The sequence below is a fragment of the Macaca fascicularis genome, chromosome 1 (assembly GCF_037993035.2).
Source record: "Macaca fascicularis isolate 582-1 chromosome 1, T2T-MFA8v1.1".
NCBI lineage: Eukaryota > Metazoa > Chordata > Mammalia > Primates > Cercopithecidae > Macaca > Macaca fascicularis.
Genome location: NC_088375.1, coordinates 184,034,348 through 184,054,097, shown reverse-complemented (window position 1 = coordinate 184,054,097; position 19,750 = coordinate 184,034,348). Strand labels below are relative to the sequence as shown.

Genomic DNA, 19,750 nt, shown 5'->3' with positions numbered 1-19,750 from the left:
GTTTCAGAGAAAATACAAAATCCAAATGACTCTTAACATTATACCTTGGCCGGGTGTGGTGGCTCACGCCTGTAATCCCAGCACTTTGGCAGGTCGAGGAAGGTGGATCACTTGAGGCCAGGAGTTCGAGACCAGACTGGTCAACACGGTGAAGCCCTATCTCTACTAAAAATACAAAACTTAGCTGGGCGTGGTGGCATGTGCCTGTACTTTCAGCTACTCGGGAGGTTGAGGTGGGAGAATCCCTTGAACCTGGGAGGCAGAGGTTGCAGTGAGCTGAGATCATATCACTGCACTCCAGCCTGGGTGACAGAGTGAGACCCTGTCTCATTTAAAAAAAAAAAAATTATACCCCAATTTCAATTGTATATAAATGTTACTTTTGATAAAACTGATAGGAACCTAATGGAAAATATAAATTGTTTTAACACAGTAATTTAAAAAATATTTTTGACTGGGTATAGTGGCTCATACCTATAATCCCAGCACTTTGGGAGCCCGAGGCAGGCAGATCACCTGAGGTCGGGACTTCGAGACCACCCTGACCAACATGGAGAAACTTTACTAAAAATACAAAATTAGCTGGGCATGGTGGCACATGCCTGTAATTCCAGCTACTCAGGAGGCTGAGGCAGGAAAATCCCTTGAACCTAGGAGGCGGAGGTTATGGTAAGCCAAGATTGTGCCACTGCACTTCACCTGGGCGACAAGAGCAAAACTCCCTCAAAAAAAAAAAAAAAAAAATATTTTAAGGCCTTAAGACATTGTATTTTTTATTTGTTGGTATTATAGCATCTATGACTAGGAGAAATTAATCAGTTAGTTACCTCTTATAATGTGAAAGGACATCTTTCAGCTAATTTGAGATGGTTCACACTATTGGTTTCCAACTTGGAAATTGAAAGGTGAGTTAGTTAAGCAATAGATGCCAAAAACTTATTAGGTAGGAAAGTCATAGCAGGAGTAGCTTAACAAGGTGATAATAGACAGAAATGCCATCCTTACTGTGCTATTGAAACCTGTGTGTTTAATAGCCTTGATTTCCAACAGACTGTGTTTTTTTGGTTCAAACTCTGAAGAAGAAACTACAGCCTATGACAATGGGCCATTTTAAAACTCAGTCTCAAAATATTCACTAGATTCTGAAATTCGGTCTCTGCCGGCAGGGGTCAGGCAGTAGAGGAATAAAGCAGCTGATATACTCAATCACTTATTTATTCATTAATTCAGCAAAGAATGTTCCTATCACAGTCAAGGCATTCAGGCAGATATGAACTTGAAGGAGCTCATACTCTAGTGGGGGTTAGAAACATACAACCAGTGATGTACTGGTAAATGGCTCTCCCAAAACAAAAAGCAGTGCTTTTAAGAGTCTGCCAATCTCCATGAGATAAACAATACCACTGAAGCTAATTTCAAGGTACCAACACTTTGTCAGATTCACAAAATTCCTGAATGTTTACTAATCAGCTTTCTTGCACTAATAGGAGTCAGCTCCAGCATTCAACTAATAACTTCAATGGAATGTTTGCAAGCTAACACCAATAAGTACTACAATATAGATATAATAGAAAGTGTTGGCCGGGCGCGGTGGCTCAAGCCTGTAATCCCAGCACTTTGGGAGGCCGAGGTGGGTGGATCACGAGGTCAGGAGATCGAGACCATCCTGGCTAACATGGTGAAACCCCGTCTCTACTAAAAATACAAAAAACTAGCCGGGCGTGGTGGCGGGCGTCTGTAGTCCCAGCTACTCGGAGGCTGAGGCAGGAGAATGGCGTGAACCTGGGAGGCGGAGCTTGCAGTGAGCCGAGATCGCGCCACTGCACTCCAGTCTGGGTGACACAGCGCGAGACTCCGTCTCAAAAAAAAAAAAAAAGAAAGTGTTATAGATTGGTTTAATGAAATTCAATTAATTTTACACACACTATTTGTTCTTTAACTCTTCTTAAAACATTCTGTTCTATAGAGAATATAAACATCAGTAAGATATAGTCACCCCTCCTTGAAAAGTATATAGGCTATAAGATGGACTAAGCCAATTATACAAAGGAATGTTGTATGAGGCACAATATCACTGTGCGGTATTTCAAGACTAACTCAGGAGATAAGGAGAGGTTATGTTCATATAGAACACAGGATTATAGAAGGTTTCCTGAAGGATGTGTCAGCTGAGTGTAGTCTTCTTGAAACACATATGGATCTGTGAATGGCATGAGGAGAAGGGGTAAGGCTGAGGGAGAAGAGCTGAGGGAACTATATGAGCAAGAAATCACATCCTTTTAAAAAATTTATGTGTTCAGAGGCAGGTAAGTAAATATCAGTTGGTAAAATCTGAGGTACATGGAAAGACAAATAACTTCTAAAAAAAGTATTCTAGAGTTAATAAAGTTGTATTCACCTACACTGTCTCACTTTCATTCTCACAAACAACATCTGTCAGGGAAGTGTTCCTATTGTTATGCTAACTTTACTGACAAAGAAAGAGTTCAAGTAGTGAGATGGAAGGAGGGTGAGGTAAACTACTGTTATAGTGTATAGTATAGTATAGTATAGTATAGTATAGTATAGTATAGTATAGTATAGTATAGTATAGTATAGTTAATGGAAGATTTAGGAAATGGAATCACAGAAAGCACTACAAATCGTAAAATAGGGAAAAGCAATGACCTTATTGTGAACTCTTGAGTACTACTTAACCTATCCTCTGTATCAGTCCCTCTGTTTATATAGCAAGAAGAGTTGACTATCAAGTCCTATATTAACACCATCACCAGGACCATTGTGTTGCACAGCCACGAGATGCCATTTTCATCTTGTTCAGCTATATGTGTACAAGTGTACAGCTACTGACACTAGTAGATACTTTAAGAATCAAATGAACTAAAGTTGGGGAAAGGAGTTGAAAAGTATAAAACGTTAACTCAACATGAAGCTTCCTTCTCTTTCCCCTCAATGAAGTTGGCATGAACTTTCAAGGTCAGCAACTAGAATACCACCGACTAGCAAATTTTGCCCAGAAATACACTCAAATTACTATGAAGTAAACACCATTCTCCTTTCTAATGGATCTCAACTAGAAATATAAATGATATATGATAATTTCCCCATTGAGAATATGTTTTCCTAACAGGCTAATTAATATCTTTATTCCCTAAAGTATTCATCCCCTGCTCAAATACACTTCTGCTACATTATAGTAACAGAAAAGTACTGATGGAAGCACTATTCAAGGTTAGTCACAGAAACTCTGTATGATAATGTAAACAGTATCCAATAATAGTACCACTGTCCATGTTATAACCTAGAAAAGTTGGTATTAACCCACTTGAAATGTTATCTACTAGTGCAACATAACTGCCATCTAATAGTTGGAAACAGAGTAGAAATATGTCCCCTTTAAAAAATGTAACAGAGGCTCGGCCCGGTGGCTCACACCTGTAATCCCAGCACTTTGGGAGGCCGAGGCAGGCAGATCATCTGAGGCCAGGAGATCGAGACCAGCCTGACCAACATGGATAAACCCCATCCCTACTAAAAATACAAAATTAGCTGGGCTTGGTGGCGAATGCCTGTAATCCCAGCTACTCGGGAGGCTGAGGCAGGAGAGTCACTTGAACCTGGGAGGCGGAAGTTGCAGTGAGTTAAGATCACACCATTGCACTCCAGGCTGGGCAACAAGAGCGAAACTCCATCTCAAAAAGGGGAAGAGGAGGGGAAGGGAGCGGAGGGGAGGGAAGGGGAGGAACACGTATAAACTATGGTTCCATAAAACTATCCAGTGCTTAATATCAAACTCAAGAAAACTGTCTCCAACATTACAAAGTCTATTTTTTCTTGGTTTAACTTCAATAGAAAGGAAAAACCCCTAGGCAATACCTCAAAAAGAGTTCTTTAAACTCTTGGCAAACATTGGTATACTGAAACTTGTTTTTGTTTTTTGGGTTTTTTTTACACAGCACCTCATTCTGTCGCCCACGCTGGAGTGCAGTGGTTCAATCTTGGCTCACTGCAACCTCTGTCTCCCGGGTTCAAGCAATTCTTATGCCTCAGCTTCCTGAGTAGCCACGATTACAGACGAGTGCCACCATGCCCAGCTAATTTTTGCATTTATGCAGAGACGGGGGTTTGTCATGTTGACCAGGGTGGACTCGAATTCCTGACCTCAGGTGATCCGTCCACCTCGGCCTCCCAAAGGGCTGGGATTACAGGCATGAGCCATCGTGCCCAACCTGAAACTTGATATTTTTATATTTTATTCAAGTGACATAATTCCCAATTCTTTAGTTTTCATTTTCGGAGTAATTTTTAATTTTGTATGTGTAGCTGTCTTATAAGCGCTCAGTTCTCCATTTCATATTTAGTTTCCTTTTTATGTTCCAATGTACAACTCAGTGGTTTCCAATATATTCACAAAATCATACAACCACCTTAACCAATTCCAGAATGTTTCAGCACTCAAAAAAAAAAAAAAAAAAAAAAAGACCCAACCTGAAAAACGGGCAAAGGATTTGCATAGACATTCCTCCAAAGAAGATATATAAAATATAAATGGTCCATAAACACATGAAATGATGCTCAAAATTGGCCGGGCACGGTGGCTCAGACCTGTAATCCCAGCACTTTGGGAGGCTGAGGCAGGTGGATCACCTGAGATCAAGAGTTTGAGACCAGCCTGGCCAACATGGTAAAACCCTGCCTCTACTAAAAATACAAAAATTAGCTAGGCATGGGGCATGGACCTGTAATCCCAGCTACTTGAGAGGCTGAGGTGGGAGAACTGCTTGAACCTGGGAGGCAGAGGTTGCAGTGAGCCAAGATCCCACTCCAGCCTGGGCAACAGAGCAAGGCTCCATCTCAAAGGAAAGGAAAAAAAAAAAAAAAAAAAGAAGTGATGCTCAAAATCACTAGCGATTATGAAAATGCAAACCAGATCCATGAGATACCACTTTACCTCCATTAGAATGGCTATTCTAAAAAAATAAAACACGCAGTGGCTCATTCCTGTAATCCCAGCACTTTGGGAGGCCAAGGCAGGCAGATCACGAGGTCAGGAGATTGAGACCATCCTGGCTAACACGGTGAAACCCCATCTCTACTAAAAATACAAAAAATTAGCTGGGTGTGGTGGCGGGCGCCTGTAGTCCCAGCTACTCAGGAGGCTGAGGCAGGAGAACAGTGTGAACCCGGGAGGCGGAGCTTGCAGTGAGCCGAGATGGCGCCACTGCACTCCAGCCTGGGCAACAGAGCGAGACTCTGTCTCAAAACAAAATAAATAAAAGAAAGTAAAACAGAAAATAACAAGTATTGGTTAGTACGTGGAGAAATGGAAACCATTCTGTGTTGCTGGAGGAAATGTAAAATGGTATATTCACTGTGGAAATGTGTTCCTCAAAAACTTAAACACAGAATTACCGTATGATTCAGCAATCCCAATTCTTGGGTATATACATAATAGAAATGAAAGCAGGACCTTGAAGATGTACTTGCACACCCATCTTTATAGCAGCATTATTTACAATACTCAAAAGGTGGAAACAACCCAACGGTCTGATTATCAGTGCATGAATGAATAAAGAAAATGTGGTACTTACATATGATAGCATATTATTCAGCCTTAAAAAAAATAAAAGTCTAGCCAGGCGTGGTGGCTCATGCCTGTAATCTCAGCACTTTGGGAGGCCAAGGTGGGTGGATCACCTGAGGTCGGGAGTTTGAGACCAGCCTGACCAACATGGAGAAACCCTGTCTCTACTAAAAATACAAAATTAGCTGGGCATGGTGGCGCCTGCCTGTAATCCCAGCTACTTGAGTGGCCGAGGCAGGAGAATCACTTGAACCCGGGAGGCGGAGGTTGCGGTGAGCCAAGATCATGCCATTGCACTCCAGCCTGGGCAACAAGAGCGAAACTCTATCTCAAAATAACATAACATAACATAACATAACATAACATAACATAACATAACATAACTAAAATAAAATAAATAAAATAAAATTATATCATGTGCTACAACATGAATGAACCTTGAAAACAGTAAGTTAAGTGAAATAAGCCAGACACAAAAGGCCACATACTGTATGATTCTACTTTATGAAGTACCTAGGGTGGTCAGATTAAGAATTTGACAGAAAGTAGAGTTGTGGCTGGCTAGGAGCTAGAGGCAAAGGGGAACAGAGAGTTACTGTTTAATGGGTACAGAGTTTTAGTTTGTAAAGACAAAAAAGGTTTTGAAAATGGGTTAAAGTGATGGTTGCAAGAGAATGTGAATGTTACTTGATGTAACTGAACTATATATGTAAAAATGGTTAAAATGCTAAATTTTGTTATGTATATTTTACTACAATTGGTAAAACACAGAAAAAAATCATATATATCATAAAGTTACCATCTGACACAGCAATTCTACTCCTAGATATAACAAAAGAATTGAAAACATATGTCCAGGCCGGGCACAGTGGCTCACTCCTGTAATCTCAGCACTTTGGGAGGCTGAGGCAGGTGGATCACGAGGTCAGGAGATCAAGATCATCCTGGCTAACACAGTGAAACCCCGTCTCTACTAAACATACAAAAAATTGGCCGGGTGTGGCGGGCACCTGTGGTCCCAGCTGCTCGGGAGGCTGAGGCAAGAGAATGGCATGGACCTGGGAGGCGGAGCTTGCAGTGAGCCGAGATTGCGCCACTGCGCTCCAGCCTGGGTGACAGAGCAAGACTCTGTCTTCAAAAAAAAAAAAAAAAAAAAAAAAAAACAGTATGTCTAAACAAAAACATGTATATGAATATTCACAGCATTATTCATAATAGCCAAATGGAATTAACGAACAAAAATGTGGTATATCCATACAATGGAATATCGTTCAGTCTTAAAAAAGGAATAAAATACAGATTACATGTGCAACACAGATGAACCTTAAAAACATGCTGTTCTATTTTCTGTTACTTTATTTCAGAATTCTGAAAATTAGCCTATGTAGGTAGAAATAATACAACAAAAACAAATTTGTACCCATTAAACATTAAGATTTAAACAGACTCTCCAAGTTTATTAAACACTCTACAGTATACACAGGAAGATCATTGTGCAGTGTTTAAATTACATTTCTTATATAAAATTGTTGCATAATGGCTGGGCGTGGTGGCTCGCACCTGTTATTCCAGCACTTTGGGAGGCCAAGGTGGGCAATCATGAGGTCAGGAGTTCAAGACCGGCCTGGCCAACATGGTGAAACCCTCTCTACTAAAAATAAAACATTAGCTGGGTGTGGTGGTGCGAGTCTGTAATCCCAGCTACTCGGAAGGCTGATGCAGGAGAATCGCTTGAACCTGGGAGGTGGAAGTTGCAGTGAGCTGAGATCGCGCCAATGCACTCCAGCCTGGGTGACAGAGCAAGATTCTGTCTCAAAAACAAACAAGCAAGCAACAACAACAACAAAAAAACTGTTGCATACAAAGAAAATAATTATTTGAAGAAGTTTAATATTTAAAATGCATTGTGCTACATAACTTATTATTAATGAAACGTAAAAACAAAAACAACAAAAATTCAAACCCAATAGCAATCATTACCTATTTTCCCTTCCCTCCAGCCAGATGCCCCAGAGACTTGCCTACTCTGGGCGTTTGATATAAATGTAATTATACAATATGTGGCTTTTTGTGTCTAGTTTCTTTCATTTAGCATGTTTTTAAGGTTCATTAACGTTGTCATATATATCTGTATTTCATTCCATATTTTTATGACTGAAAATATTCCATTGCATGGATATACCACACTTTGTTTATCCATTCATTCATTAATGGACTTCTACATTTTGGCTATTATGAACCATCTACTATAAATATTCACATACACATTTTTGGGTGGACGTATGTTTTTAATTCTCTTGTTATATAGCTAGGAGTAGACTTGCTGGGTCAGACAGATGGTAACTATGTTTAACATGTTGAGGAACTATCAAACTTTTTCCACAGCTACTAGATTATGTCATAATCCCACCAACAATGTGTAATAGTTCTCATTTCTCAACATCCTTGCCAATACAACACTTGTCACTATCACCTTTTTTTTTTTTTTTTCAAACAGTTTGACTCTGTCACCCAGGCTGGAGTGCAGTGGTGTGATCTTACTGCAGCCTCCACCTCTCGGGTTCAAGTGATTCTCATGCCTCAGCCTCCCCAGTAGCTGAGACTACAGGCATGCACCACAACATCCAGTTCATTTTTGTGTCATTAGTAGAAATGGGGTTTCACCATATTGCCCAGGCTGGTCTCAAACTCCTGACCTCAAGTGATCTGCTGGCCTTGGCCTCCCAAAGTGCTGGGATTACCGGCATGAACCACCGCATAGAGCCCACCTTTTAAAATTCTAGCCATCCTAGTGGTGTGAAGGGTAGTTCAATTTGCTTTTTTCTTTTTTTGAGACGGAGTTTCTCTCTTGTTGCCCAGGGTGGAGTGCAATGGTGCGATCTCAGCTCACCGCAACCTCCACCTCCCAGGTTCAAGCGATTCTCTTGCCTCAGCCTCCCAAGTAGCTGGGATTATAGGCATGCACCACCACGCCCGGCTAATTTTGTATTTTTAGTAGAGACGGGGTTTCTCCATGTTGGTCAGGCTGGTCTCAAACTCCCGACCTCAGGTGATCTGCCTGCCCCGGCCTCCCAAAGTGCTGGGATTACAGGCGTAAGCCACCGCATCTGGCCATTTTTCTTTGACAAATAATAATTATATACATTTATAGGGTACAAAGTGATGTTTTGATATATGTATACATTGTGGAATGATTAAATCAAGCTAATTAGCATATCCAGCAGGCCAGTATGGTGGCTGACACCTGTAATCCCAGCACTCCAGGCAGGCAGATCACTTGAGCCCAGGTGTATCAGACCAGCCTGGGCAACATGGTGAAACCTCATCTCTACAAAAAATACAAAAATTAGCTGGGCATCATGGCACGTACCTGTAGTCCCATCTACTCAGGTGGCTGAGATGGGAGGATCAATGGAACCCAGGAGTCTGAGCCTGTAGTGAGCCTTGTTTGTGCCACTGCACTGCGGCCTGGGTAAGAAAACAACAACAACCCCCACATATCCAGTACTTGAAGTATTTACCGCGCTTTTTTTTTTTTTTTTTTTTTTGCGCGTGTGTGTGTGTGTGTGTGTGTGTGTGTGTGTGTGGTGGGAACATTTAAATTCTAATCTTTTAGCAATTTTGAAATATATAACACATTACTACATACAGTCACTTTGCTGTACAAAAGATGATTAAAATTTATTCCTCCTGTCAAACTGAAACTCTGCACCCTTCAACCAACATCTCTGCTTTCCTCATTCCTACTTGTCCACACCCCACCACCAGCCTCTGGTAAGCACCATTCTCCTCTCTGCTGCTATGAATTCAACTTTCCTAGAATCTATATATAAGTGAGATCATGTTTATTCACTTAGTATACTGTCCTCCAGGTCTTCCCATGTTGTTCTAAATGACAGAATTTTCTTCTTTTTAAAGGCTGAATAGTATTCTGTTATATATATTAATATATACCACATAATCTCTATCCATTTATTCATTGATGAACACTTAGATTGCTTCCATGTCTTGCTTATTGTGAACAATACTTCAATGAATACTGGAATGCAGATATCTCTTTAACACACTGATTTCAATTTCTTTGGATTTTTTATTTGCATTTCCCTAATGACTAAAGATGTTGGGCAACTTTTCATTTGCTTATTGGCTATTTGCATATCTTCTCATGAGAAATGTCTATTCAGATCTTTGCCAATTTTCAATTAGATTATTTGTCTTTTTATTATTGAGTTGTAAGAGTTCTTTATATATCCTAGATACAAGTCTCTTATCAATATACGGTTTGAAAATATTTTCTTCCATTCTGTAAACTGTCATTTTACTGATGATGCCCTCTGAGGCACTAAAGTTTTTAATTTTGATAAAAGTTCAAATAACCTATTTGTCCTTGTTCTGGTTTTAGTGTCCTGTCTGAGAAACCATTACCTAACTCAAAAACCATGAAAATTTTTTCCTGTTTTCTTCTATGAGGTTTATAGTTTTAAGTCTTAGATTTGGATCTGTGATTTGAGTTAATTTTTCTTTCTGTCTGGTGTGAGGGAACAGTCCAATTTCATTCTTTTACATATAGATATCCAGTTGTCCCAGCACCATATGTTGAATTTTCTTGGTAATCTTGCTGAAAATTAATTGACCATAAATGTAAGGGTTTCTTTCTAGGTTCTCAATTCTAGTGCACTGATCTATCTGTAGGTCCTTATGCTGGTTCCACAGTCTTAACATCCATATGGAATTTTAATTCACTTACTACAAGTAAAGCTAATGACATCAAATTGTACCATTTACATTTATTATCTCTCCATATTATAAAATCTTATATATTAGAAAGCCTTGTTATGGATATATAATTTACTTTTACAATCTTTTGTAGCATATGCATATAAGGTAAAAGTCTACTTTAAGATAAAAAATAAAATTCCTTATCATTCATTAAAACAACACTGATTTATAGAAATTCAAACACCATGGTAACAGAAAACTCTATTTCAACCCTGAGCCTTTTAAGTAATACCCTAAGGATTAAAAGATTACTTACACTTCATAGCAACATATTTACACATTTAATTATACAGTCACTGCCTATAGACCAGCACACACCCTCTCTCTCACACACCCACATAAATGGTTCACTTGAAGCACATGAGATTTCTAAATTCCCACATAATCACCAAATTTTAGAATCAATTATTTGAAATAATTATCAACAGAAATCAAGACTCTTAAGATATTTACTATATTTCTGATACTTCAAATTTCAAGCAAAGTGATCTATACGTATATATGTCATTATAAAAAAACTGACCAGCAAAAAAATAGCAGTCTTTAAAAATGTCTTGAGATTTCCTTGTTTACGATATGAAGAATAAGGGAAACATCTCCCAATTCAACAGCAACTGAACTGATATTTAAATGATATGCTTTTCTTATGATGATGATTATTATAGGACATTATAAACACACTGCTTAGGAGGAATTTATTTCTCATTTTCATTAGGCAAAGGCAGGCATGTAAATATAATGTGCCTTTGATAAGAGAACACCAAAAGGACTAGAAACAAATGCTAACAGCATATTTTGAATTTCGTATACATAACCTGTAACTCTAATATTTGCTTTTGAAATTGAGTTTTCATTAAAAAAATCAGGAATCTTACTAATTATCTCACTTATAATTAATTTTATTTAAATGTGATTTTCATTATAAGTTTTCCTTCATAGTAATGATTACGGATCTCTTCTATAATACTATAGCCAGGAAAAAAAAAAACCCACAAAGGTTTGCAAACCAAAACTTCATTAAGTATTTGCTATAGTAACTACCATAATGTGATAACAATATACCTACAAAAAATTATGGCAAGTAGGTCAGGCTTGCTAGCTCAGGCCTGTAATCCCAGCACTTTGGGAGGCCGAGGCGGGCGGATCACCTGAGGTCTGGAGCTCAAGACTAGCCTGGCCAACATGGTGAAACCCCATCTCTACTAAAAAAATACAAAAAAAAAAAAAAATTAACTGGGCGTAGTGGTGGGCACCTGTAGTCCCAGCTACTCGGGAGGCTGAAGTGGAGAACTGCTTGAACCAAGAGGCTGAGGCTGCAGGGAGCTGAGACAGTGTTACTGGACTCCAGCTTTGGCGAAAGAGCGAGACTGTTTCAAAAAAAAAAATTATAGCATGTATTAAATTGACAGATTTTTAACTGTCAGCAAAACAGAAGGAAAGAGGCTGAGAAAGTCAATGTGTAAAACAAAATTTTCTATTCATCTGAATAAAGCTCTAGTTAAACATAAATTCTTAACTTTCCTAAATACTTTAAAGATTGTTGGCCGGGTGCAGTGGCTCAAGCCTGTAATCCCAGCACTTTGGGAGGCCAAGGCAGGCGGATCATCTGAGGTCAGGAGTTCGAGACCAACCTGACCAACATGGTGAAACCCCATCTCTACCAAAAATACAAAAATTAGCCAGGCGTGGTTACATGCACCTGTAACCCCAGCTACTCAAGAGGCTGAGGCAGGACAATCGCTTGAACCTGGGAGGTGGAGGTTGCAGTGAGCCGAGATTGCGCCATTGCACTCAAAAAAAAAAAAATAGTTCAATGGTGCCACCTTGATTAGACATCCACTGTACTAACATTTAAAGGAGGCTTACTTCTAGCAGAGAACAAAAGGGGAATTATATAAATGAATACAAATTAATCCTCTGGAAATGTGCCATTTAACTATACATTTAAGAGGTCCCACAGGTATATAAAAATTATAAAGTTGCTTATCTTTAAAATCTATACAATGGAGGGTCCATCTCCTTTATAATATATCTGATTTCTCTGTATAAGACAAAGTTCCTTTCTGTTTTTTGAGATGGAGTCTCGCTCTTGTCACCCAGGCTGCAGTGCAGTGGCGAGATCTTGGCTCACTTGTAACCTCCAGCTTCCGGGTTCAAGTGATTCTCCTGTCTCAGCCTCCTGAGTAGCTGGGATTACAGGCAGCCGCCACCACACCTGGTTGATTTTTGTACTTTTAGTAGAAACGGGGTTTTGCCATGTTGGCCAGGCTGGTCTCGAACTCCTGACCTCAGGTGATCCATTCACCCATTCAGCTCATCCTCCCAAAGTGCTGGGACTACAGGTGTGAGTCACTGTGCTCGGTCTTTTTTTTTTTTTAAACTACTTGGTATTAAATGGCTAGACAAGGGAAATTCTATCAATATTATTTCAGATTCTCCACATGGACAACTTGAAAACAATTCAAATTATATAAGTCAAATAGGAAATCACGGCACCTTGATTTCTAACAATGGAAGAGGTATTACATGTGTAAGATACAGTTGTATTTTGAACATTGCCTAGCTCTCTCATTCCATAGTGTAATCCTGGATTTCCTGTGGAGTATATCTTATGCTTCTCTCCCAAAATACATAAAAATTAAGGTTTACACTTTCCCAAGCAAAGGTAACTTAATGCTACATAGCCTCCCAGACACAAGCCAAATTTTCCTTTATACAGTCTTTCCTTGTTTTGGAGGGAGAAAATGTTCTCTTGGGTGCCTACAGTCATTTCAAAAGCTTTACTAGGTTACTGTCTCAGCTTCTTCTAGAATTAGTCAAATCACATTTATTTCTTCATTAGATTCTTTCTAATCAACCCCAATAAACATTTGTCTTTGTTATGCCTCAATTACTTAAACTTTGTGGGCATTAGACTTTGCAGCATCAAGTTTTTAGGAAATTATAATCATAATCAATGTGTGGAATAGCTGTAGCCAAAACAGAAAAAGATTCCTTCCTTGCCTTCATCTAAATGGATACCATATATCTCCGGATACTGTGGACTAAAACTGTACTGGCATTTTTAAAAATTCTATTTTGAACTCTAAGTACAAATAGAATTGGTCTTCCTCTGTCACTCAGGGACTTTCCCAGTATTATTCTTTTCCAAAGTACCTTCTTTCCTCACGCTTCCTTCATTCTTTTCCATCAAGTGTCCATGTTCAGTATTATTTTTCCTACTGCCCTCCCTCCACCCCCATGCATTAGCTGTAAAGTAGATGTAAAGCTTGGTGTAAGTCCAAAAATTTTATGATCAAAATATATACTTAGCAAATTGTTTGGCTAAATCTTTCATGTATGATGAAAGATTATTACCACAATTCATTAGCAAATTATAGACTTTGAAATGTAGGCAGACAAATATTTGGCCCTGTATCAATCAATTTGGACCAGCTGGGTAGAAATTCACACAATCCCAGGAAACCTGGGAAGTGAGGTGCTCTTTCATTTTTCATTCACTTGAAACATTAAAGAAAAATTATCATTCTATAAAAATGTCCACTTTTCAAGATTTTAGCAAACAATTTTAGAATAGGTCTTATTTTCAGTCAATCACTACTTTACTGACCAATAAACTAATCATTTTTCTTGCAATTGATTGTGGAAGAATAGTGCCTAATGCATACAGGGGTACTCTAATACTTAGCCATGATAATCCAGTTTAAAAAGCTAAATATTTAATAACAGTTCTATTGCTTTTAAAAGGTGGGGGGCTGTGCTATAGATATTAAATAAGCCCAGAAACTAATTTTGCAATTATTCATGATAAATAATATCATTAACATTCTCTGGGGCCCCCTAGCCTACTGAGGTGACCCTGTACAAAGATTCTGATTGATCCTATGTCTGTCTGTTTTGGTTAAGCTACAAGGCTGTATATAGGAACAGCTGCACTTTGGGAGCAACTTAAAACAAATTTCATCTTAGTGGCATCTAATCCAGTGCTTGGTACAAGACTCATGGAAAAGTCAGTGTCAAAATTAAACAATGCCGGCTTTGCAATGAGCAGATGCTTTTGCCTTGCAGCTGTAAAACCCTAGAACAATCCAGTACTCTACTGTCTGGTCACGCAATGACCACAAAGCAAGGAATACATTTTGTCATTTATATAAAATGTTTACTACAAGCTTTTAAAATATTTTTTCTCCCAAAAAAAAAAAAAAGTTTTTCAAAATAATAATAGAAATACATTGAGGGTAATAAGATACTACACTATAGCCCTATATTGAGCCGTAGGATTTTTTAAAAGAACATTAATCACAAAAAGTATGTTTGAAAAAGAAAAACTGCTTAACTGTTTAACACTGAGTCATACATGAGACACATTAGACAAAAGAAAAATTACCATAACCAGATGTTTTAAGAGGTTGTAACCAAATAACCTTTGGCATATAAAGATAAACATGTAAATAATTTTCTACATGCAGGCCTTATCTTAATATGCCAAGTCTTGGTCCAGCTTATATTTATGAGCACTTTATATTCACTTACCCATCCTGTGGTTTAATTCCTTGTGTGTGTGTGTGTGTGTGTGTGTGTGTTTGTTTTACAGAGGGTTGGGGAGGAATGAAGAGGTTACTATTTCTTATCTTAGGACTGGAAGATAGTTAAATGTTAAAATACTTCTCAGCTTAAGTAATGTGGTACTTACTACATCTATGAAGAAATTATAGCCTTTCCCAACACAGACCCTAGGAAAAGAACCTTATCTCTGGCATTCAGGAATCTAGGAGTTAATATTTTAATACTGAAAAAGAAAAACCTCTTCTTCATGCATGAGGAGCACTGTTTCTGTGAAACCAAAGAATCAGCCCCATCTAAACAAGTGAAATAAGTGACTACATACATGGTCGTCATCAATCCACTTCTGCTAACTAAGGTTCTGGCTTTAAAGATAGCTTTTTATTGTACCTACAAGAAAGAAATCTAGTACCTTTACCTTTATTTTAAATGGTCTGCTGCAAAAAAATTTCTGCAGTGAGTATTGCTTAATCTTTCATATTTTTTCTTGAAATGTTTTTCTTCCCAAGGATATCAATTCATTAATGCCTCATTACTTATAAATTTCATTGGATATTTTGCTGGTGGAAGGTTTGGGAACTCTCCTTATATCCCTCCTCACTCTAAAACTCACATTTGAATGCGCACTCCCAAAGTATGAGTACATTAATATGAATCAAATTTTATTTTAAATATATAAAAGGCATGCTACCCTCTTAAATGAAGTATTTGAGAAATAAAAAAGATTTTTGTGGTTGCTTGTGCATTTCTGTGTTTTATTTTCTAAAACTGTAATTAAAACTTATTGACATAAAAAACATATTGATGCAATATGCCTTTTAAAATATAAATTCTAGGCATTCATTTGAAGAGATAATCCAAACTTTAAAAAGACTATGAAACTTTTACAATTATTATTACGCACTATTGGTGTAATTTTGTTGTATTCTTTGATAATAGCTATAATTACAATGAACTGGAACATGGTGGCAGTAATATATGCCATCAAACAAAAGTAAACAATGCCACTAAAATATATCACAATAATTAAATTTAGAACTACAAAAACATAAAAAGCGGGTGATATATATTCCTATATTTGATTCCTTGTGTCCTAACCTACATAGTTTACAATAAGAACTAATTATTTTACAGTGTTAGTATTCCAAATTACAGTACTATACGTGAACAGCTTTAAGGATAAGGAACAACTACAAATTTGTACAACCTGGACAAGTTTTTTTATCTCATAACTTTGGTTAATAATCAGAATTATGATAACAGAACTGTGTGAAAATACTGTTTGAAAGCATATTCCAAATTAAGATTATTAATTATACAACTGCAATTCACACTTAATGTGCTTTACTGCATTACATATTTTTATAGGACCATCTAGAGATTTGCCAAAAATGGTTGGCTGAAACGAATGGTTCTCTTTTAAGTGCATTTTATCCCTTTAGGTTCACACAATAACAGCAATATATTTTTAAAGTATATATTTTACTCAAGAAATACATAAATAAGTCACAAACCAAAAGCTAACAGATGTGTGACTTCTAATTAGTTATAATAATCTCTCCTTCAATGCCATTAGAATGAGCCTTTCTTTTCTTTTGAAAACTAAAAAAGCTTTCCTTTGAATTTTAAACTGTCAGGGTGCTTCAAAGTCAATGTACAAAATCTGCTTTGATTAAAATTTTAGACATCTACAGTGATAACTTTATGAAAGGAAAATATTAAATTATAATTATCCTAAACAGACACAGTCTTGTGAAACTAACCCTACATTCATGTTAAAACACAAAGAGTTGAATATAATGAATTTGATTCATCCTCGGACACAAAGCTTCATCACAGTAAACTCAGTCAACTGTTGCTCTTGCGCCTATATTCATGGTGCTTAAATAGCGCACTTTAAAACAAAAAAAACTCCAATTGGCTTTTCATACATCCACCCTCCCCAAAAATAACGCACTTGAAAAACTCAAATGATATGAAAGGCTTCAAGGCCTCTTTTCTCCCTTTCATACCCCCTTTTTTTTTTATTTCTGTTTGCAGTAATCTGCCTTTCTCTTTCTCATTGCTACAGAGCAAGCGAGGAGGCTCAGAGCTTTGAAAAGGGGGCTCAGTGTGTAATGGGTCCACTAGAATTAATTTACTTGCACCAAATCCATTGAGCACAGAGGTTCTTTTCCCCCCTCTCTCTCTTCTCAAATCATTTGGAGTCGAACGCAGCCCCCGGCCTTTGTAATTCTAGTAAAGCACTTAAAGTGCACAGTAGGTGTTCATGAGGACCATCTGGTCAAAAGCAAAACAAGCTGCTGATTTTGCCTTTGAATAGAATGAAGCAAGTGTGAATTAGTCTCTTCAATTAGCACTATTACAACCTGTCAAGTGCATATTGTAAAACAGGATTATTACAGTATTGGTCACCAGTGCAATTATTTACTCTCTGCCTTTTCTTGCATATAAAAAAATCTTATGTTTATTAGTTTCTGATAACTGAACGTAATTTCTCTTAACCCAGGCATTTCAAAACTACCAACACACAAATCACAGATTATGAAATGTGGTCAGCTATGATGTTTGATACACATATCTTAAGTAACAGAAGGCTAAAGATTGCTCTTAATTCTTAAAATGTCATTGCTTCTATCATCTTGAAACGCAGGTAGACAAATACTTATATGGGCCGAAAAAGAGATCCAATCCAGATTATTCTAAAACACTTCCAGAGAGGGGAAAAGACTTGTCAGTTCCAAAGAGCTGCGTTATAAATATTAAATTTATTACCTCAGGGGATAATTTATTAAGAATCACAGGAAACCTCAATATTTATAAAATGATCCCTACTGATTTATTTATTTGAAGTGGTATGATTTCAACAGATCTCAGTTTTCAAATGCAACTTGAAACTAATAATATATATGCATATTTAAAAGATGTGTAATCTTCTTTTCTGAAAGCTGAATAAAGGCTTGAATTCACTGCCCAGTTGCAGAAGAAATTATCTCTTTCATTCTTGCTAAAATGTCATTCGTGATTTCAAATTTTAAAAAATCAAACTATAATATATGTTAATTAAATTGGTTCATTCTAATTGATCCAATATATGCCATTTATCTTGCAGTAAAAACAAACCACTCACACTTTTAATTAAATAAGCACACAACTTAATTTACCCTCTTGCATATGCACATTCTCAGTTACTCTACTCTTACTTCAGTTCTGTGCCAGCAACCCCAACCCTCCCCATACTGGAAAACAAAACAAACAAACCAAAAAAAAACACCCAATACTTAAAACATTTACAGAAAGGCCATGTTAGTTAAGGAGTTATAGTCAACCCACTACTAGAACATCAATAATTAGCACAATCTGTAAAAGACTACATATTTTAATTACTGTTACTGGCCACCAGCATTAAAGGAGAATAGTCCAAAATATACGCTAGTCAACCAAGTTAAGAAGGTAGCAAGTAGAAAAATAGACACAACACACAAAATCCGACATTAGGTTCAAATTAGGTTCAAATGTTCAGAATCAGAGTTAGCCTCATGATTACTTAGCCAAGATTATTTTTAAGGATTGGTATAATCTATGTATTTAGTTCATTCAGTTCCTAAGACTAATTCAACTCTATTGGCTTCTCACTTAATCACTAGTTTGTACAACGCCGTAATAGTACTGAAACGTTTTACTACTCCCTGCAAGATACATCTTTATAGGTTGTCAATTTTCCCCTTTCATGCCATTAAGAACTAAATCAACATTAATAAGAACAGTGAGAATTCTGGGGTAAAGTGAAACTTGGAAGAGGATTTAAATAATTCCAATAAGCTATTCATCATGCTTCTTGCTATAATAGGTAAGTAATACTCCATGATTCTGCACTAAAAATACTTAGGTTTCTTATTGTTATTCTGGGTCATGTGTATATTCCTTAAATTTATATGACATCTACAAAGAAAACAATATTTTGCCTAACAGAAGCTTTTGCAGTAGTAAGGCCGATAACAAAGAATCAGTTTCCAAGAAAAGTTGGCTTGATTTCAGGGACTTCATATCCTTTTCCACACCTGGGTTTTGGATTTGCTGAAAGCAAATCAATCTTTTTTTCCCTTTAATTTAACCCACCCCAAGCGCATTTATAACCACAGATCTTTAATAGTATTAGTGAGAATTGCTAGAATCTGCTCAATAAACTGTTGAAAAATCTGAATTCTCAGTGTAAAAAAAATTCATTAAAATAAAGTAAGCCTGTTTAAATATAAGGAAACTCACAATTTTAAAGTGTGACAAATAGCTAATTTAGGACTCAAAAAGGTTGAAAAGACAGACTATCACAGAATTACTGTTGCATTCTTTGATATTTTTTACAAGCTGTTTGGTCATAACGGAAAAGAGAAAAAATTTTTCTTCTTAAGACTACTTGCAACACTCTCCATTCTGACCTTTTTATACTGTCACTGCTTTCTCCTCAACTAGGAGGATAATGTAAGTGGAAGGATTTGTACAGAGTTTTTAAAAAACAAAATCAAAATGAAAACCCTCAATAACCAACTGGCTTAAATTAAAATCTAGAGCACCTAAAGGACACAAGTCATGCATTGTGAGGCAGCAGACCACAAAGCCAGAATGAACAAACACTTGAACACCTCTTGGTTTATCACCATTAACTTGCAATGACCATATGGTCATTGAATGGTTTATTTGAAATTCAAACTGCATTTTAGTGCTATTTTCTAACTCAGTATTTTTAAAAAATGTACTTTGTTCTAATTAAAAGTTGAAATCATAGTGCCTTTTTCAATCCTATTTCATTTAATAGAAATTTCCCTC

General features: G+C 37.2%; 1 protein-coding gene across 6 annotated transcripts in view; it reads right to left on the bottom strand.

The window, feature by feature from the left end:
• Positions 1 to 19,750, bottom strand: part of FAF1 (Fas associated factor 1) — a 512,111-nt gene that overhangs the window by 239,470 nt on the left and 252,891 nt on the right. The window contains exon 1 of one of the 6 annotated variants that reach the window (XM_074007120.1): positions 5,592 to 5,618. The exons of the other annotated variants lie outside the window; for them this stretch is intronic. Coding sequence (XP_073863221.1) covers positions 5,592 to 5,603 — 12 coding nt within the window. The 5' untranslated portion in view covers positions 5,604 to 5,618. Of the gene's footprint in view, positions 1 to 5,591; positions 5,619 to 19,750 lie in introns of those variants that run through there. 6 annotated transcript variants of the gene reach the window in all.